General features: G+C 41.7%; 1 protein-coding gene across 3 annotated transcripts in view; it reads left to right on the plus strand.

Annotated features, from left to right (window-relative positions):
* Positions 1–15,317, plus strand: part of LOC109311002 (integrator complex subunit 6-like) — a 27,899-nt gene extending 12,582 nt beyond the window's left edge. The window contains exons 8-17 of one of the 3 annotated variants that reach the window (XR_002101367.1): positions 4,226–4,320; positions 5,056–5,166; positions 6,809–7,024; positions 8,141–8,264; positions 8,775–8,917; positions 9,473–9,704; positions 10,826–11,218; positions 13,712–13,805; positions 14,271–14,645; positions 15,023–15,317. Coding sequence is in view for 1 of the 3 variants with exons in the window: in XM_019536406.1 (XP_019391951.1) it covers positions 4,226–4,320; positions 5,056–5,166; positions 6,809–7,024; positions 8,141–8,264; positions 8,775–8,917; positions 9,473–9,704; positions 10,826–11,218; positions 13,712–13,805; positions 14,271–14,370 (1,508 nt within the window). In the remaining 2 variants the exon portion in view is untranslated. Of the gene's footprint in view, positions 1–4,225; positions 4,321–5,055; positions 5,167–6,808; positions 7,025–8,140; positions 8,265–8,774; positions 8,918–9,472; positions 9,705–10,825; positions 11,219–13,711; positions 13,806–14,270 lie in introns of all 3 variants that reach the window. The other 2 variants (XR_002101368.1, XM_019536406.1) reach the window with 2 other exon arrangements.
* The last annotated feature ends 155 nt before the right edge of the window (positions 15,318–15,472 follow it).

Genomic DNA, 15,472 nt, shown 5'->3' on the forward strand with positions numbered 1-15,472 from the left:
ACTGACTCACTATTAAGAGGTTCTCAACAACGTGTGTGTGCTGCATGTTCCTCACTGTGTGGAGGGCATTTAAATAGTTCATTCTTAGGTATTATTCCCTCTGCTGTGGTAAGCGGGAGATGTTGAGCTTAACCAGAACTGGAGCTTCTGGTTATGAGAACAGTCCATCAAGCATGGTCTAAGGAGGCCCACAGAAAACAATGATGAAGATGCTAAAATGACCTGAAGATTTGACCAGCTTAGTGAAGTGAGCTGCTGGGGCTAGTATCCAAAGGATGACTTCTGCTCCCACAGAAGCATGCATTGATGTCATCACCATGGCGAGAAAGTATCTGCATTGATTCCACCACAAGATGGACTGATTAGGGGCCTTCCCTGGCAAGGGATGTGTGGCCCAATTCGAGGACCCCAAATCGGGTTTTTCATAAAGAATAGTTGAGCGCGGTTAACAAGAGTACCATTCTATGAATGGCCAGAGTCCCCATCCAGGATGCACTTACCTGATCCAGTTAATAGCATTGGTGGTCCTTGGCTGGTAAACTTCAGAGGATATCCAGGACCGGCCACCTGAACATGCTGGTGCATCTGGCATGCTCTGATTTCACTTCTTACTGTTGTGAGAGGCCAGACAACGTACTGTCTGAGCTGAGGATCAGAGGTAGGATCCTCGCTGTTTCTCCAGGCATGTCCCAGTGGTAAAATATAACAGACCTACTTCTGAAGGTGCTCTGCTCCTGGACAAGTTGCTGGTGTACTCTGGTGTCCCGTATCCTGGCATGGGATGGAATATTCCTGTCGTCTTGCGTTCTGTGCCAAAACTTTGCCATCTCTGATCAGCGTGTACTCTTTTCAACAGTGTTTTTCCTATAAAATCTTGTAAGTGTCCTCATAACAGAGGAGTGTCCTCTTTTAACAGAGCTCACTTAGGCATCTGATGTCATGTTGTCATCTCATACCGTATTAACATTCCCATGTCTGTAGAAAGGCAGGACAATTATGAAGCCAAAGTCCTTAAACAGAAGAGACGCTAGGAACTAAACCTGGAGCACAGCATAGGTCAAAGATGCTGATGAAATCTAGGCTGTTCCTTTGGCTGAAGAGCAAAGCTCCCTTTTTTTTTCTTCTGACTGCTCATGGGCTCTAATGTTTGAAGGCAGCTGGCTTTAGTAAGTAAAGGGTCATGGGCATTCATTTGGAATGATAGGAGATGATAGGGAATCAACCCCTGCTCTCAGAGCCTGCATGTGCTCAAGGCTGAACATTTTGGAAAATGTGTCCTTTCCCTGGAGGCCTGGTGACTGCTTCTGCAGGCTCTTCAGGGAGCCTGGAAGGATTTTACGTTCAGGGAAAACTAAAAACAGAGTTTCTCAAACACCAAAGCAAGCAAACAAATCTGGATGTACTCTTCTTGCACAGCAGCATACAGCCAAACTTTGCATTTTTCCTAGTGGAAATGGGGATTGTGTCCATGGTGGTCCATGAAAGCTGTTAATCTGTACTTTGCAGCTGGATTGGCTGTGGGGGAGGCTTTCTTGATCTCTGCATGTGAAATCTGAGCCTCTGATGCCTTGAGTAAGGAGCCCGGTGTGCTGGGTCAGAGGCAGTAGAAGGCTGCAAAAGGGTTTTGTGGGAGGTGGACGCATACTCATGCAGCTGTGACCAAAAAGAGCCTGGTAAACTCTGCAGCAATAAATGTAGTGTTTTTACACTGAGCGTGCGAACCTACTCTCTGAAAAAATCATCTGGCACATGAGCTGCCCTAACAACTAGGATTCTCCTGTGGTGTTAAAATTACATGCTGAGGCTCTTCTTGCCTCTTCCCAGGTTAAACCAACCTCCTGATTCATTGCTAATACAAAATTAGATTGCATTTCACCCTTTGCTGTTTCCTCTGCGTGCTTTGTTTAAACTGAGCAAACACAATGGCCTGGTCATGTTCGGCAGGTTCATAATTTGTCCCTAGTCTCACCTACACCTCTTGCAGCTTTAATTTGGACACATGCAGCCTGCCCTGAGGGGTGCTAATTCCTTTTCTGTAAAATGCTTGTGGTGTCCTGGGCTTCCATTGGTTTTGGTGGAAATGGGCAGTATTTGGCATTGTACAGATTCAGGCCTGCTGCACAAGAGTATTTGAGGAGATTTGACCTGCATTTCAGATGCATAATAAGTTAGCTTTAAAGAAGTGTAAGTAATGATCAATTTCTGTTTTGGTCTTACAATTTTTTATGTCCTCTTGTGGAAGAAGTGGCACGCTCACATTGTACATATGTACTTGAGCATGAAGACTAGCATATGCCCTGAGCCTTTTGAGGTGCTTTATGTATCCTAAAACCCATAACTACTGGTTTAAAATAAAAGCAGAAAGAAAGTTAATCAAGGAAGTTGAGAGATGTCAGCCTTGCAAAATTGTCATGTTTTGTTTTGTTTTTTCTTTTTAGTAGCTCAGACACCACTTTACCTACTCCTGGTATCCCAGTTAAGAACGAATTAGTTTTATTGAACTCTGTTCATCTTGTGTTGCTGTAAGATATTTTTGTAATCTTCTGAATTTTTTACCAGTCCTGACCTTCCTTGAAGCAATAGAATAGAGGAGAGGTGAGAGACCAGCTCTGCCCTCTTGGGACCCGAGATTCCTTTCCTACCATCTACATAGGAGCAAAACTTTTGTACTGGGTCTACTTCATGCCTTCACCAACCTTTGCTGAAGGGTGTTGGGCACTGAGAGTGAACAGTATGAAGGGTCTGTCAGACAAAGTTCAGACATTTGACTTCTCAGATTGCAAACGGTTTAGTCCCAGGACCCTTCAGTAGTTGAGCTGATGTACATTATAAATATTAAAACTGGTCCTCCCACTTATGAATGGGGACATTATCAAGCTAAATGCACAGTATATTTTAGAATATTCTTCCTGATTTGAATAAGGAAAGAGATGCTGATTATCAAGTTTTGATGTACTAAAATTTGAGAGATTTTCATCATTTGAATCATTGCAACATAGGTCTTGCTTCAGGGAACAGTTTTGTTGTGTTTTAGAGTGCTTAGAGTTGACTTGTGTATTCTAGCAAAAATGTAACATGGTTCTTTACAACTGAAGAACAAAGGGTATTGTTATTTTATTTTGTATTTGCCATAAGCCACAGATACTGTTGCAGAATACCATTGGATAATGCTGCCAGCTATGAAGTGTGCTGAGATTTTAAAATGGAGCTTTAAAATTTCTCTGATGCATCACCCTGTTTCCTTCAGGCCAGGAAAGGGAGTAATGGAGTGGCTGTAGTGCTGCTTTTCATGTTTGATACAGAATTCATTTAGATTGGAAAAATACTTGTAATTAAACTTGGTTTGAGTGAGAAGATGGAAAATATCTGTAACATCTGTTCCATTAATACAGAACAGTAGGCAAGGCAGGCCTCTTCGAATACTTTTCATAAAAGCTCAACATGGAGGAAAAAGACTTTCCTGCCATGTCTACCTTCCCTGTATGCCCTTTCCATATGTCTGTCCCTTGCAAACCTGCATGATCACTTGCTGGGGAACAATGATTAAATCTTAAGCTGTGTTGGAGAGATAAGAAATGGTAATATAATGTGTGGGCTAACTTAAAATAGTACAAGATTCATAGTACCATGTATCCTTCCCTGGTAAATGTTAACGTTTTAGACTTTTAGTACAACAAAAAAAAAATACGTAGGGAGAGCTTATTCCTTCTCGTATACTAAGCCCTTTCTCTCTGTGTTAATCGCAGACCAGGGTTGAACTTTCAGTCTGGGTCAAACACAAGAATATTGTTTGAATGTGAGAAATGGAGCCAAGTTTGTGCATCTCAGCTTGACCTGTTACAGGGAGTCCTTAGATTTACTGAGGCGTTCTGGTGAGAGAAGGCACTGGGGGAGGTAAAGCTGCCATAATTGTTGAACGTTGTCTTCCCCTCCCTTCAACATATAATTACATGCAGTGTTTAAAAGGTTCACATTCAGCCTGCGTGCAAGAATGGCCATGTTGGTAATGCTCTGTTGTAAGTAATTAAAAGGAATTCTTTCCAATTGCAGCTAGTATGGGGAATTCGGTACCCTCTGAATATAATATTAAGGGTATTTATTGTGGGGAAAGCCCCATAGTATAAAAAAACCAACAAAAAACAACAGGATAACTGGATTATTTAACATTTGGTGGTGGATCTCTATAATATATAATTCTGTATGTGTGTTTTCCTCCCTGTAACAGATGACTTGTTTAAGGTTCACAAACATAAGCCAAACCTGAAGTGGCGCCAGGCATTTGACAACTATTTAAAAACCATGCCTCCGTACTACTTACTGGTATGTACTTGTACACATTTAATGACTTTAGGATTCTGATCACCAGCCATCAGTTTATCTGTGTATTAAACTCCTTTATCCTAAAATCATCCTATCTGTGATGAGGACTTAGGAAATCTTTTGGCAATATATGTGGGTTAAAGGATAGCTATGCATTGCTTAACTCTCAAGTCTTGTGTTCTGTTTTACTAGTAACAGAAAATACTTCAGGATTGAGCCATTTTAAGTGCCTTTAATATTAGTTTTGCCAATTCCTGAATGTACTTTAGATTTGAATTACTTGGATAAAGTGAATGAGAGACATGACTTCACAATTTGGTAAAGAATATTCAGATTTTTATTTGCAGTTACTAATGTGGGGAAGTGATACTAATCGAACTGGCTGGGCCAGACAGAGGAGGGTGGGTACAATGCAAGACGTCTTACGTAGCTTGGGCAATGCACCTCAATATGGACTTGCATCATCCCGGCTATTCTGGTATTTAGCCTTTGAGAGGAAACCACCAGTGGTGTCGCATTGCGTGGTGTCTCGGTAATGTGGCATAATGTTCACTGCAAGGTAGTTAGACTATCAAACTCATTTCACATGTTAACTTGAATAGATGTGAACTTCAGTTTCCAAAAGTGACAAGCTAGTGCACTAATCCATGTGCCTTAGCTGCCTGTAATTGATCTTTTAAATTTATTTTTGAAAGACTTAATCTCTTACTATTGTGTATTTTGTTTTCCTTATAGCCATTAAAGAAAGCCCTAAGGATGATGGGAGCTCCAAATCTGATATCAGATAATTTAGATTGTGGACTTAGTTACAGTGTTATCTCTTACCTTAAAAAACTCAGCCAACAGGTAGTATTGATTAAAAAAACAAAAAACCAAAACCATTGCAATTTTAGAAGTGCATTGATTGAATGATTTAGTTTGTGGTGATCTGATTATAACTAGCATGAATCTCCATGGGAATTTATTTGTGCATCATTCGTGGAATAAGTAAAGATGCATGAGCATTTCTATCCAAAAATATGAACGACCTGCCCCACTCCTGAGCCGTTCTGGAGCTCGTTGCTGTGCTTTCTCTGGGTAGTGCAGGAGGATGGGAAGGAGGGAGCTTCTGTGACCTTTTAAGTATCTGTTGAATTTTAACTCTAAAAATTATTGCCAGTTGGATATGTCAGTACTTCTGCTAGTATTCACAATAGGTAAAAGTAACCACTTTTTTTCAGCCATTTTAAATTGCTTCTGTACTGGTGATGAAGGTAGAATAGGCTAAGGTGTCTGTTACCAGGTGCATGTTAATAAAATGTCTTTCCATATGACTACATTAAGCACCTCTATCTGAAACTTGAAGCTAGAGATTTATATGAGGAAAGAAGACCTTTCTTTCCACCACCCAGGCTCAAATCCATCATCTTCCATTGTGTGGGTTGAATGCGAGATGATGGGGAAATAGTCTCTGTTCTCCCCTGTTTATGCAGAAAGTGAACAAGCCAAATTTTGCCTCTTCAGGGGACTCTTCCTGAAAGCATCACATGAAGAAAACCCTCCTTGTCATGTCTCCTTCCCAGGGCCTTGTTCTGTACATGGCTCGTTTTATTTCTTTATGTTCGGTAAAGCAAATTCCAAATGCGGTTGCATATCTGTTTGGAAATCTGTGGTTGCTGGGCAAATAATGTGATTTAAAAACAAAAAAAAAAGAAACCCCAAAAGTCCTTGTACCTCAAAGAATGCACAGTGTGAACAGTCCTGCAGGCATTTAGTGTGAAAAATATCAGGTGGAGTGTTAAGTTTGAATGATGTACAAAATCCCATTGCGTACTTGGAATATAGGGGGGCTAAGTTTGATGTGGCTGTTGTAATGTTCATAGAAAGACTAAAATCTTACACAGCTGAGTAAGATTGTATGTGCATTGGACTCGTGTATAGAAGTAGCTAATGTCCAAAACTTGCGCATGCTTGCGTTGCCCTTTAAAAAGTAGGAAATAACACCTTAATTAGTTATGGTGAGAGCACAGACTTTAAATCAAACTTCCTGGTGGGAAGATGGGGGGGATAAATTGGCATTTTTATATATGTTGTGTGTGTGTTTTTTAGTTTAAAAAAATGCAAATACTTGTTTACTACATGCCCAGAAGCAGGAGCCTACATTATCTAATAAAACTATCTTGCCACTATAATAAGCCATCTATTTAAATTGAAGAAGCAGATTGTATTTCTTTATTAAATAGCTTTTAGTAAGGAAGCAAATGGCAACCAGCTTCTACTTCAGTTTCTTCAGTCTTGTTCCTCTGATATAGTGGATATTACTTAATATGTTATGAAGCCACAAAGTCTGAATCGGTAGAGTTGTGACTAGATGACTCCATTGCCTTAAGCAATACCATTGTGGTGCATCACAAGGCAGTAGCTGTAGCTCTGTTAGCCTCTTAGGATGCTGCATTTTTGTACTTGAAAAATCTGTAATACGTTAACACAACATGTGGTTCCGTTTTAGACAAAGATAGAGTCGGAACGGATAATAGGTTCGGTGGGTAAGAAAGTTCCACAAGAGATTGGAATAAAAGTGAAAAATCACTCCAGTGGCCTCTCCTTGGTGCATAGTAGGGACTTTAAGCAGCTGCTGCAAGGGATCACAGGTGAATCTCCACTGAGACTGGCTGAAATGAACATTAAAGAATTTGCTGGCTTCCATATAGGACTCTTGAACAAGGTAAACACTGTGCAGCGAGCAAACCTGTGTGGGTGAGCAGTCTGTCAGGGGCACACTCTTTATGACATGTGCAGCAGAAGGAATGAAGTAACCATATGTTCGTGAATCTAAGATGACCCCCCCCCTTAGAATCTAGACATGGAAACTTTTAAAATTGGTTATAACCTTTTCTAGGTATAGAATCTAAGTATGGGGATGGGTCTGGAATCCCCCTTGCCATGTCCCCCCTTACAGCAGGCAAAGAGGGGGCAGAAGGCAGCCCCCTTGCCCTCTGCCTCTAGCATCTCCCACCCCCAAATTTCCTGCTGCCTCTTCCCCCCCCACCCTCCCAACTCTCTGCTGCTGCTCCCTCTGCACCATGCCCTTGCTTTGCCCCCCTTTATCAGATGCTGCTGGTCTCTGTTTCTTCACAGAGCACAGCACCTGGAAGTTTAGCCCCTTCCCCAGCCATGCAGCAGTATCAGTGCTGCTGAGTAGCTGGGCAAGGAAAGGAGTTCCCATGTGCTGCATGCCCAGGAGGGAAACCCAGTCCTAGCTGGACCTGGAGCTGTGCTGTGCCTGATAGAGAGGAGGGGAGAAGGTGCAGGAGTCGGGAGGGGAGGATGTGGGGGTGGAAGGTGGCTGCTGTGGGTCTGACTGGCTTTGACCCAAGCTCATGGCCAGAGTCAGCTGTAGCAGCTGCCTGCTCCCCTTTCTTTGTACACAAATCTAAGATGAGAGGCTTTCCTCTCCCCCCCCCCCAATGGGGGGGAAGAATTGTCTTGGATTTGAGTAGATATGGTAGTTGCTCAGTTTTCAGTTAAGTGCACAGAATAGGTATAACTGCAGGTAGATGATTTGTGGGCCCAGATTCTGCAGAAAGTTAAAGATGATCTGTGGTACAGTGACAGTCCCAGAGTTTGCATATCAGGTTAGGGGAGCAGAGGGTACTGTTACACGACATCTTCACTGGTGGCTAGACACAAGCACAGCACCCTAGAACGTGTAGTGTCTTCAGTGATGGAGAGCTCTGGTTCAAAGGAACAGTACACAGTTAATCCTCTGTTATCATGTAATCTCTGGTGGGGGAGGAGATCGTTGGTTTAATTATAAATTGTGTGTGTTGTTTAAAACCAGGATTTGAAGCCCCAGGCTTTCAGAAATGCTTATGATATTCCCCGCCACAGTCTCTTGGACCAGCTGACTAGGATGAGAACCAACCTGCTGAAAACACACAAGCTTATCCTTGGGCAGGATGAAGGTGAATAGCCGTCATTCTCTTACGGTGCCTAACTCAATGGTGGTGGTGCTGAGGGAACATATCCTTTGTGCTTCATATCTAAAAGCAGCCCTCACATTTGTTCAGTTAGTATAATTCTGCCCAGTATCTCTTTACTGGGGCGTGAATTAAAGGGGGTGTGCGTCTTCTGCTTGATCTGAACTCTTCTGTACAATCGCCTGTGGTGGGTGAGGATGGTGGGGTGAATGCTTTCATCATAACAGAGGGTCAGGCTAGGAAGGAGTGGGGAAAGGGTTGTGTCTGCTGAAAGCAGCCTACACCCTAGACCTGTGGAGGGTGAAAATGTACTAGCATGCCTTTCAGGTTATTAATGTAATATCTTAACAGTGTTCACTGAGGGTTATATTTTTCAGTATTATCCCATGCTGTAAGGGGGTGGTGACATCTGATTCTTAAGGGGTAATACTAGGGAATGAACGTGCATGTGCGTGACACTAGTTGACTGGAGAATGATGTTCTTTTCCACTGCAGACTGTCTTCACAGTGTTCCTGTTGCTCAAATGGGAAATTACCAGGAGTACCTAAAGATGATGCCATCTGCCCTCCGGGAGATTGATCCAGACCAGCCAAAAAGGCTTCATACATTTGGCAATCCTTTCAAACAAGATAAGAAGGTAGGAGGGGCTGCTTTCTCTGCCCTGGATTAGATTTTTAGAGTCGTGACATGGCTGGCTTCATAACAGTTGTTGACAGTTATACAGTGAGTCGCATTTGTTATCCAACTTTGTCTTGACCAGTTCAGTCCTTTATGTAAAGCGATGGAGGTGGTATTCACCTTTTCTACTCTAGGAAAAGGAAGCGCGTGGTAACACTTCGCTAGGCGACAACCTACTTTGAAACCAACCTTGTGCCTCTGTGAAGCAGCTAGTTTCCAAAGTGTCACCTTGTCTTACCTCCTGCCTCACTTCAGATTAACACCACTTGTTGCACATTTCTCTCTAAAATACCTTCTCTGAGAGAATTGAATGCAAAGGATCGTGAGGCTTTTAACACTCAAACCTTTCCATGCAAACTGGTCTCCATTTGGGGCGCAGCCTACTTTAGATATATGCACATTGTGGATTTTGACAGTTAACAGGGAGCAAAACCAGCTGAGCTGCATCATGGAGAAGGTAGTTGTAGCTGGGAGAATTCTGTTGCAAATGAAATTGCTGGCCTCTTTTTTTCAGGGCATGATGATTGATGAAGCAGATGAATTTGTCACTGGGCCTCAAAACAAAATTAAGCGTCCTGGAGAACTAAACACTCCAGCATCACTGAAGAGAAGACGCAGCATGTCGCCTCTTCTGAGGAGACCACAGTCGCCTCCTGCTACAGCTAATCATGTTGGTGGGAAGGGCCCACCATCTGCCTCGGGATCCCCGTCTTATCCAAACCTCAAAGCCACCCCAGCACATAAAGGTATGTTGGACTGCATTTCAAAGACCTGCCTGGGTTTTAGACAAAATTGCCAGTACAGGAAACCAGTGCCTGCCTGGAATAAATTTGAATGTATAAAGGGAGAGAGAGGCAACACTGACATCCTGGGTGCATCTTAGCCAAAGTTCCTTGGAAGATTTAGCGTGTCCTCCTTTAGTCTGACCAAGCAGGCTATCTATCATTAGAGCTGGTGCCTCTTTTTTTATTTTAAGGAATTCTGTTGTAGCCACAATTTTCTTCCTGAAAAGCAAACTGAAAGCTGCTTGCTAAATTTTTTCATGTCGGTTATTTTGACTGAAAAAAAAAATTTTTTTTCTTCTGAACTCATGAAAACTAAATGAACGCTGGAATGCAGGGTTTCTGGAGATGGGGTGGGGAGCATGTGTGTGCATCTTTAATTTTTCACTAAAAATAACTAACATTTTTATGAGTCAACACCCTGGCCAGGAAGTTGAGACACAGTACAGCACTTTTCTCCTAAAAGGCATGTTTTGGAGTAGCATAAAGTTCTAAGCTTGCTACCAGGATTTCTGGCTGATATTCTTATGCAGGAGGTCAAACTAAATCACAACAGTCACAAGGTATTAAAAGCCTTGAATTTTACAGGGATTCCAAGTATAGTTTAATAGCTTAGTTCTAGGCTTTGTCCAGTAGATGACTACTAATTTTTTTTCTTCATAATCCTGCCTTTGGAGGAAAGGAAGATTTTAAATCTGATGCAAAGTCCAGTTTCAAACTTGATAACAACAATCCCCAGGTGCCCCGGCAGTGCTATGGCCTGCATATCATTTAACTCTTTAAGAGGAAGCTTGTACTTTTGGCATTGATGTAAAGGAAGATTTAAAAGTATGTATGTCCAGGTTGGCTCAATAATAGATTAAGAGGAGGCAGTGGAAGTCAGGGATTTGGAGAGAGAATATGCCCAAGCAGGGAAGAAATGAAAATAGAAATGAAACACAAGAAACTAAAGGGATTTTCTGGTTTTGTTCAGATTTTTGCCAGCACTTAAAGGTCCTTTCCATCTCTTGTTTGAGGATCTGAGAGAGAATAACATCTTCATGCTACCTATTACAGGCTAAATCCAACTTCATTTTAACTTACAGATGCCAACAGCAACTCCATTCAGGATAGTAATGGGGAGAAGAAAGCAGAAAACTGTCAAGCACTGGACAAACAAATTGATGGCTTGTCTACACAAATGATTCCCTCTGTTCCTGCTGCTATGGTAGATGACGATCTGCTTCCAAATGACTTGGACTCACTACATGATGAATTTAATTGTTTAAGTGAAGATGGGTTGGATCATAAACCTGTTACCAATGCACTTGTGAGAGGACCTATAAATTACAGTCTGCCTGCAGATGACCAAAAGCTGATGGAAGAATCCACTTCTGGACCTGTGCCAAACTTCGTGAAAATCACACCAAGTATGCTCGAGGGAAACAATGCCGATATCAAAATAAAAGTCATGAAGGAGGTTCGCAAACCTGGAAGAAGTAAGTAACACATGATCATCTTCAGTATGCACCCAGATGATCTCCTTTCTATTGCATCTCAAACTTCTTTTATCCTTCTACCTATAGCTTTGGAATAACTTTGGGTTGTTCCAAAAAAGAATGATGTTTGGAGGAAATGAGTGAAGGGTTCAGATCTAAGAAGCAGCTCTTCCCCTTCTCTGTTGATCTCTGTAACCACCAGATGTAGTATAAGTCATGCACGTACACACACCTTTAAACTGTGCCTTGTTATCTAACCCCACTAATTCTTGATCATAATCATTCCTTGAAACTGTTTCTGTGTCAAGAAAACCAGATTGCTGAGATCTTTGAACTTATGAAACTTGGTATTTTCATTATATTGCACAGCACTGCAGTAGTTCCTTCTAAACCTTTTTCTGAGGTGGAAAGCACATGTATAACTACTATGATGTGTTGTAGAACATTCTGTCGCTAAAACCTTAGTCTAATATAGAAAGATATTGAGATCATACATGGGTAAACTTAAAAATAAACTGTGTTTGGGTCTGGCAGATCTACCAAGAACAGAACCCCAAGTTCAGGGTTTGTGGGAAAGATTTTGATAGTATCTGTAAGACCAGATGCACAGAAAATCTTCTCCTCTGCTCTTGGTATTTGATTATGCTAATCCTTAGAGGCCAGAAACAGACCTTGGGTCTTGGCAGGTAAAAACCCACTTAGTTATTTTCAAATATACCTCTGCATACTTGACTATTTACACACGGTCATGTTTTTCCCATGTGTCAGCAGTCTAATAGCAGTTCACTGCATCTACTTCAGTGACTAAGAATGAATTGCCATTGCAAATTATGCCTCGGTATTTTACTAACGCTGTGAATTGTTGTAAATACAGTACTTAAAATAACCAAGTACTTTGCTGCAGCCTCCTTAGCTGTTAAGGTAGTTCACATACAAGTTTCCCCAACTTAAGTACATTTATAGTGAGTCTCCTAGTCAAAAGGACCAGTCAGGAAACTTGGTGCAGGCTGACTTGTAACACATGCTGCTAATGAAGTAAGAGCCTATGCTCATGTTTTTCTGTTTCTAAATACAATCTCAGGTCATCTTTGATACCTGCTAGAACTTAAACCTCAGTTGTTTAGTCGGATCTGTCTCTGCTTCCTGTTTGTCGAGGAAGCCAGCCGTAACATTTTGCAGTAAATCGGTCTTAAAATCTATGACTTACAAAATAGTTCATTCCATATATGTCACTGCTGCTTGCTTCACCTGAAGACAGTAATGGTTCAGGACAAAACCTCTATCTTGGCTCTGCCAGGATCACCTGTCCCAACTTTTAGTTTCATTGTTGTTGTTTTAGTCATGCATCTGAGTCATGTTGAAATATGGATCTTTTATAATGTGCTCATACAGGGATGAAGCTGAAACCAGGGCACCATTTAACTTCTGTTCTAAACCAATCCAACTCTCATCTGTTTTTTGTTCAAGGGCTAAAATATGTATTTGTTTCACGTTACATACTGCGTAAACTGAAAGCCAGCTGCTGAAGAAATCTTAAATCCCCTCTACACATCATTTATGTCCCAAATAACATTAATTGTGGGATAAATGGCAAGGATGCACCCAATTTAAGGTGCCATAAAATGGCAAACCAGCCCTGAAAGTGTTCCACATATAATCTAGAACACTTTTTATTTATTTATTTATTTTTTAAATGCCTGTTTTTTTATGGTGCCCTAAAGTGACTGCATGTTGTTGTCCAGGGCTGCTCTGGGATTGGTGCTAACCAGTCGGCTTATTGTTGGCACCAGCCCTGGGACAGCTCCAGAGCGCATCATGGGCTTGAACCTGCCCTGGTTTGGTGCTAGGGCCAGGGCTGACAGTGGATTGTCTGCCCCAGGACTGCATCGGGTCATGCCAGGTTACAAGCACCCAGCTTACAGCTTGGCAGTGGAAGGGGAGCTTGGGATCGTGATCCCAGGTTTCCCCTGCACTGATCAGTAGAAAGGGCTTGATTGGGATTGGAGCTTGTATCCCATGGCACCTTTTAAATGTACATGTGCCAGGGCCCTTAGTCTCCTGTGCAGGAATACTAATCCTAACATCATCTTGCAGCAGGGGTCCTGTTAAATCAGCAGTGAGAGCCACTGGTGGTTTGGTGTGCGGTACGCCGTCTGTGTTGTGCTGCTTCGGCAGAAAAAGTAGCGACAGGTCACTTGAATGAAGAATCCTCCTTATTCCGGTGATGGACTGTAGGTGTCATATAAAAATAGATTTTGGCCTTCCAGATACCAGTGTTAGTAGCATTTAATTCTAATTCTAAAACACTTTAGGTGTACAAATAATGTCACCTTCATCTAGTGTTTTATTTAATAGGAAAACCAGTTTTACACTCCATCTGCTGCTTTGCTTCTCCCAACCGTTAATCTGTCAAATACGGTGTCAGTAAAGATGACCTTTTTTCTTTTGTGTATACTCTTAACTAACACAGTTGTTTTGGATATTTTTTCTTAGATTATGAAAAAATCTTCACACTTCTTGAGGAAATTCAAGGACCTATAGAAATTCAGAAATATTTCATTGAATTTGCTATCAAGGAAGCAGCAAGGTTTGTATATAGAAAATAAATGAATATGAAACTCAGATTACATGTTTTTACTGATAATTTTGATCATTACAGTAAAATTCAGTATTTTCCAAGAAAAGTGTCTTATCTGGGGTTTTTTTTCCTACACTAGAAAAAAGAGTGATTGTGATTGCTTGTTTTTAGCAAGCAAGTGATTTCATAAGATGTAGTAGTGAATCCTCTTCGCTTACTATACATAGGTCTGCAGTATTGTAGACCTAAAATAGAGATGGGTCTGCAATGGAGAGAGACCCAGAGTTTTAATTGAGGTCTATCTCGCTCTAATTTTTAAAGAGTCATAATGTCAGAAACACAAAATAGATCTGTCTTGTGGAAGACGCAGAGTGCTCTGGAGATGTGATTTGTATGTTGAATGGCTGATATGAAAGTCGCTGTCGTGTTGGAAGAGCAGAACCAACATTAAATTACTCCCCCTCTCTTTCTCAGGTTTAAAAAACGGGTCTTAATACAACACTTAGAGAGAATACTAGAGGAAATAGAGTTCAACAGCCTGCCCAACAGAGTTAATCATGTCAGCACTAGATAATAGTGTCCCAGCAAGACAGGACGGACCAGGGAGGAGTCTGCTGTGCCGCAGAAGAGTGGAAGAGGACGTGGCTGCTGCCCTCACCATCCTGGCAGTCAAGTGATTTCTCTGTCAGTCTGAGAAGAAGCAGTGGAGCTTTAACTTTAAGAACCTCTATCGGCAGAAGCTGAGCTGTAACCCTAAGGGTTTGCTATGAAAGGTGTGGCTTTTTCCCTGTGGAGGGTGCTATTCGCTCAACAGCCTGAAGAAAATAACCATTGCTGCCCCTCCTGCAGGTGATGAGAATTTACTCATTTGAACATTGTCATGATAGACACGTGCTATAGGCAGCAGGTTGCATTAACCTGGGGCACAGTCGAATGCACACACTGTCTGTCTGCACTCTTTGGAAAGATCCTGTGTGTTCCAAAAACAAAAAAAAACCCTCCCAAAAACACCCGCGTGGTAATATTGCATGTTGCCACCACAGAGACGAGGGTCCTATTCCCAAGAACTACTAGCCATGCCGTTAAGCTTGAGTTTCAGTGTAGATTGAATGAGAATAAAGAAACTGCTATTCTGTGTTAATGAAAGCTAAAGACAGCCCTGTGACTGTTACCACCTGATGGTCACTAAACAATCTACCTCAGACTCTCTTCTGTTTTGTCTACAGACATTATGAAAGTGCACCTGAGGGCTTCCCAGGTCCCCGACTTCAGTTCTCTTTCATCCTGTGAAGAGGACGGAGATTCTTCAGGTGGCCTTGGCACACGCTGTGCTTTGGAAGCACTAAAAGGAAACGCTTTAAAAACAAAACAAAACAAAACAAAACACCTGTATTTTAATGTTCATAAGAAAGAGATTATTTTGAACAGTATTGTTACCAGATCACTAATTTGATATTTTAACTGTATAAAGATTTTTGGAACATATGTATATACAAAATAAACAATTTTATTAATTTTTAATAAGTGCATAATCCGAGGAGTCTGTAGCGAGAAGTGTTGGTTCCTCTGATTGCCTGTTACAAACAGAGAACCGTAATCTTAGGAGAGCCGTCCGGTGATGTGCCTACTCGGTGTAAGATCCTAGGAACACTAACCAGAACTTTGTTGTTATTTTT

Source organism: Crocodylus porosus, unplaced genomic scaffold (assembly GCF_001723895.1).
Source record: "Crocodylus porosus isolate Cpor-Errol unplaced genomic scaffold, CroPor_comp1, whole genome shotgun sequence".
Classification (NCBI taxonomy): domain Eukaryota; kingdom Metazoa; phylum Chordata; order Crocodylia; family Crocodylidae; genus Crocodylus; species Crocodylus porosus.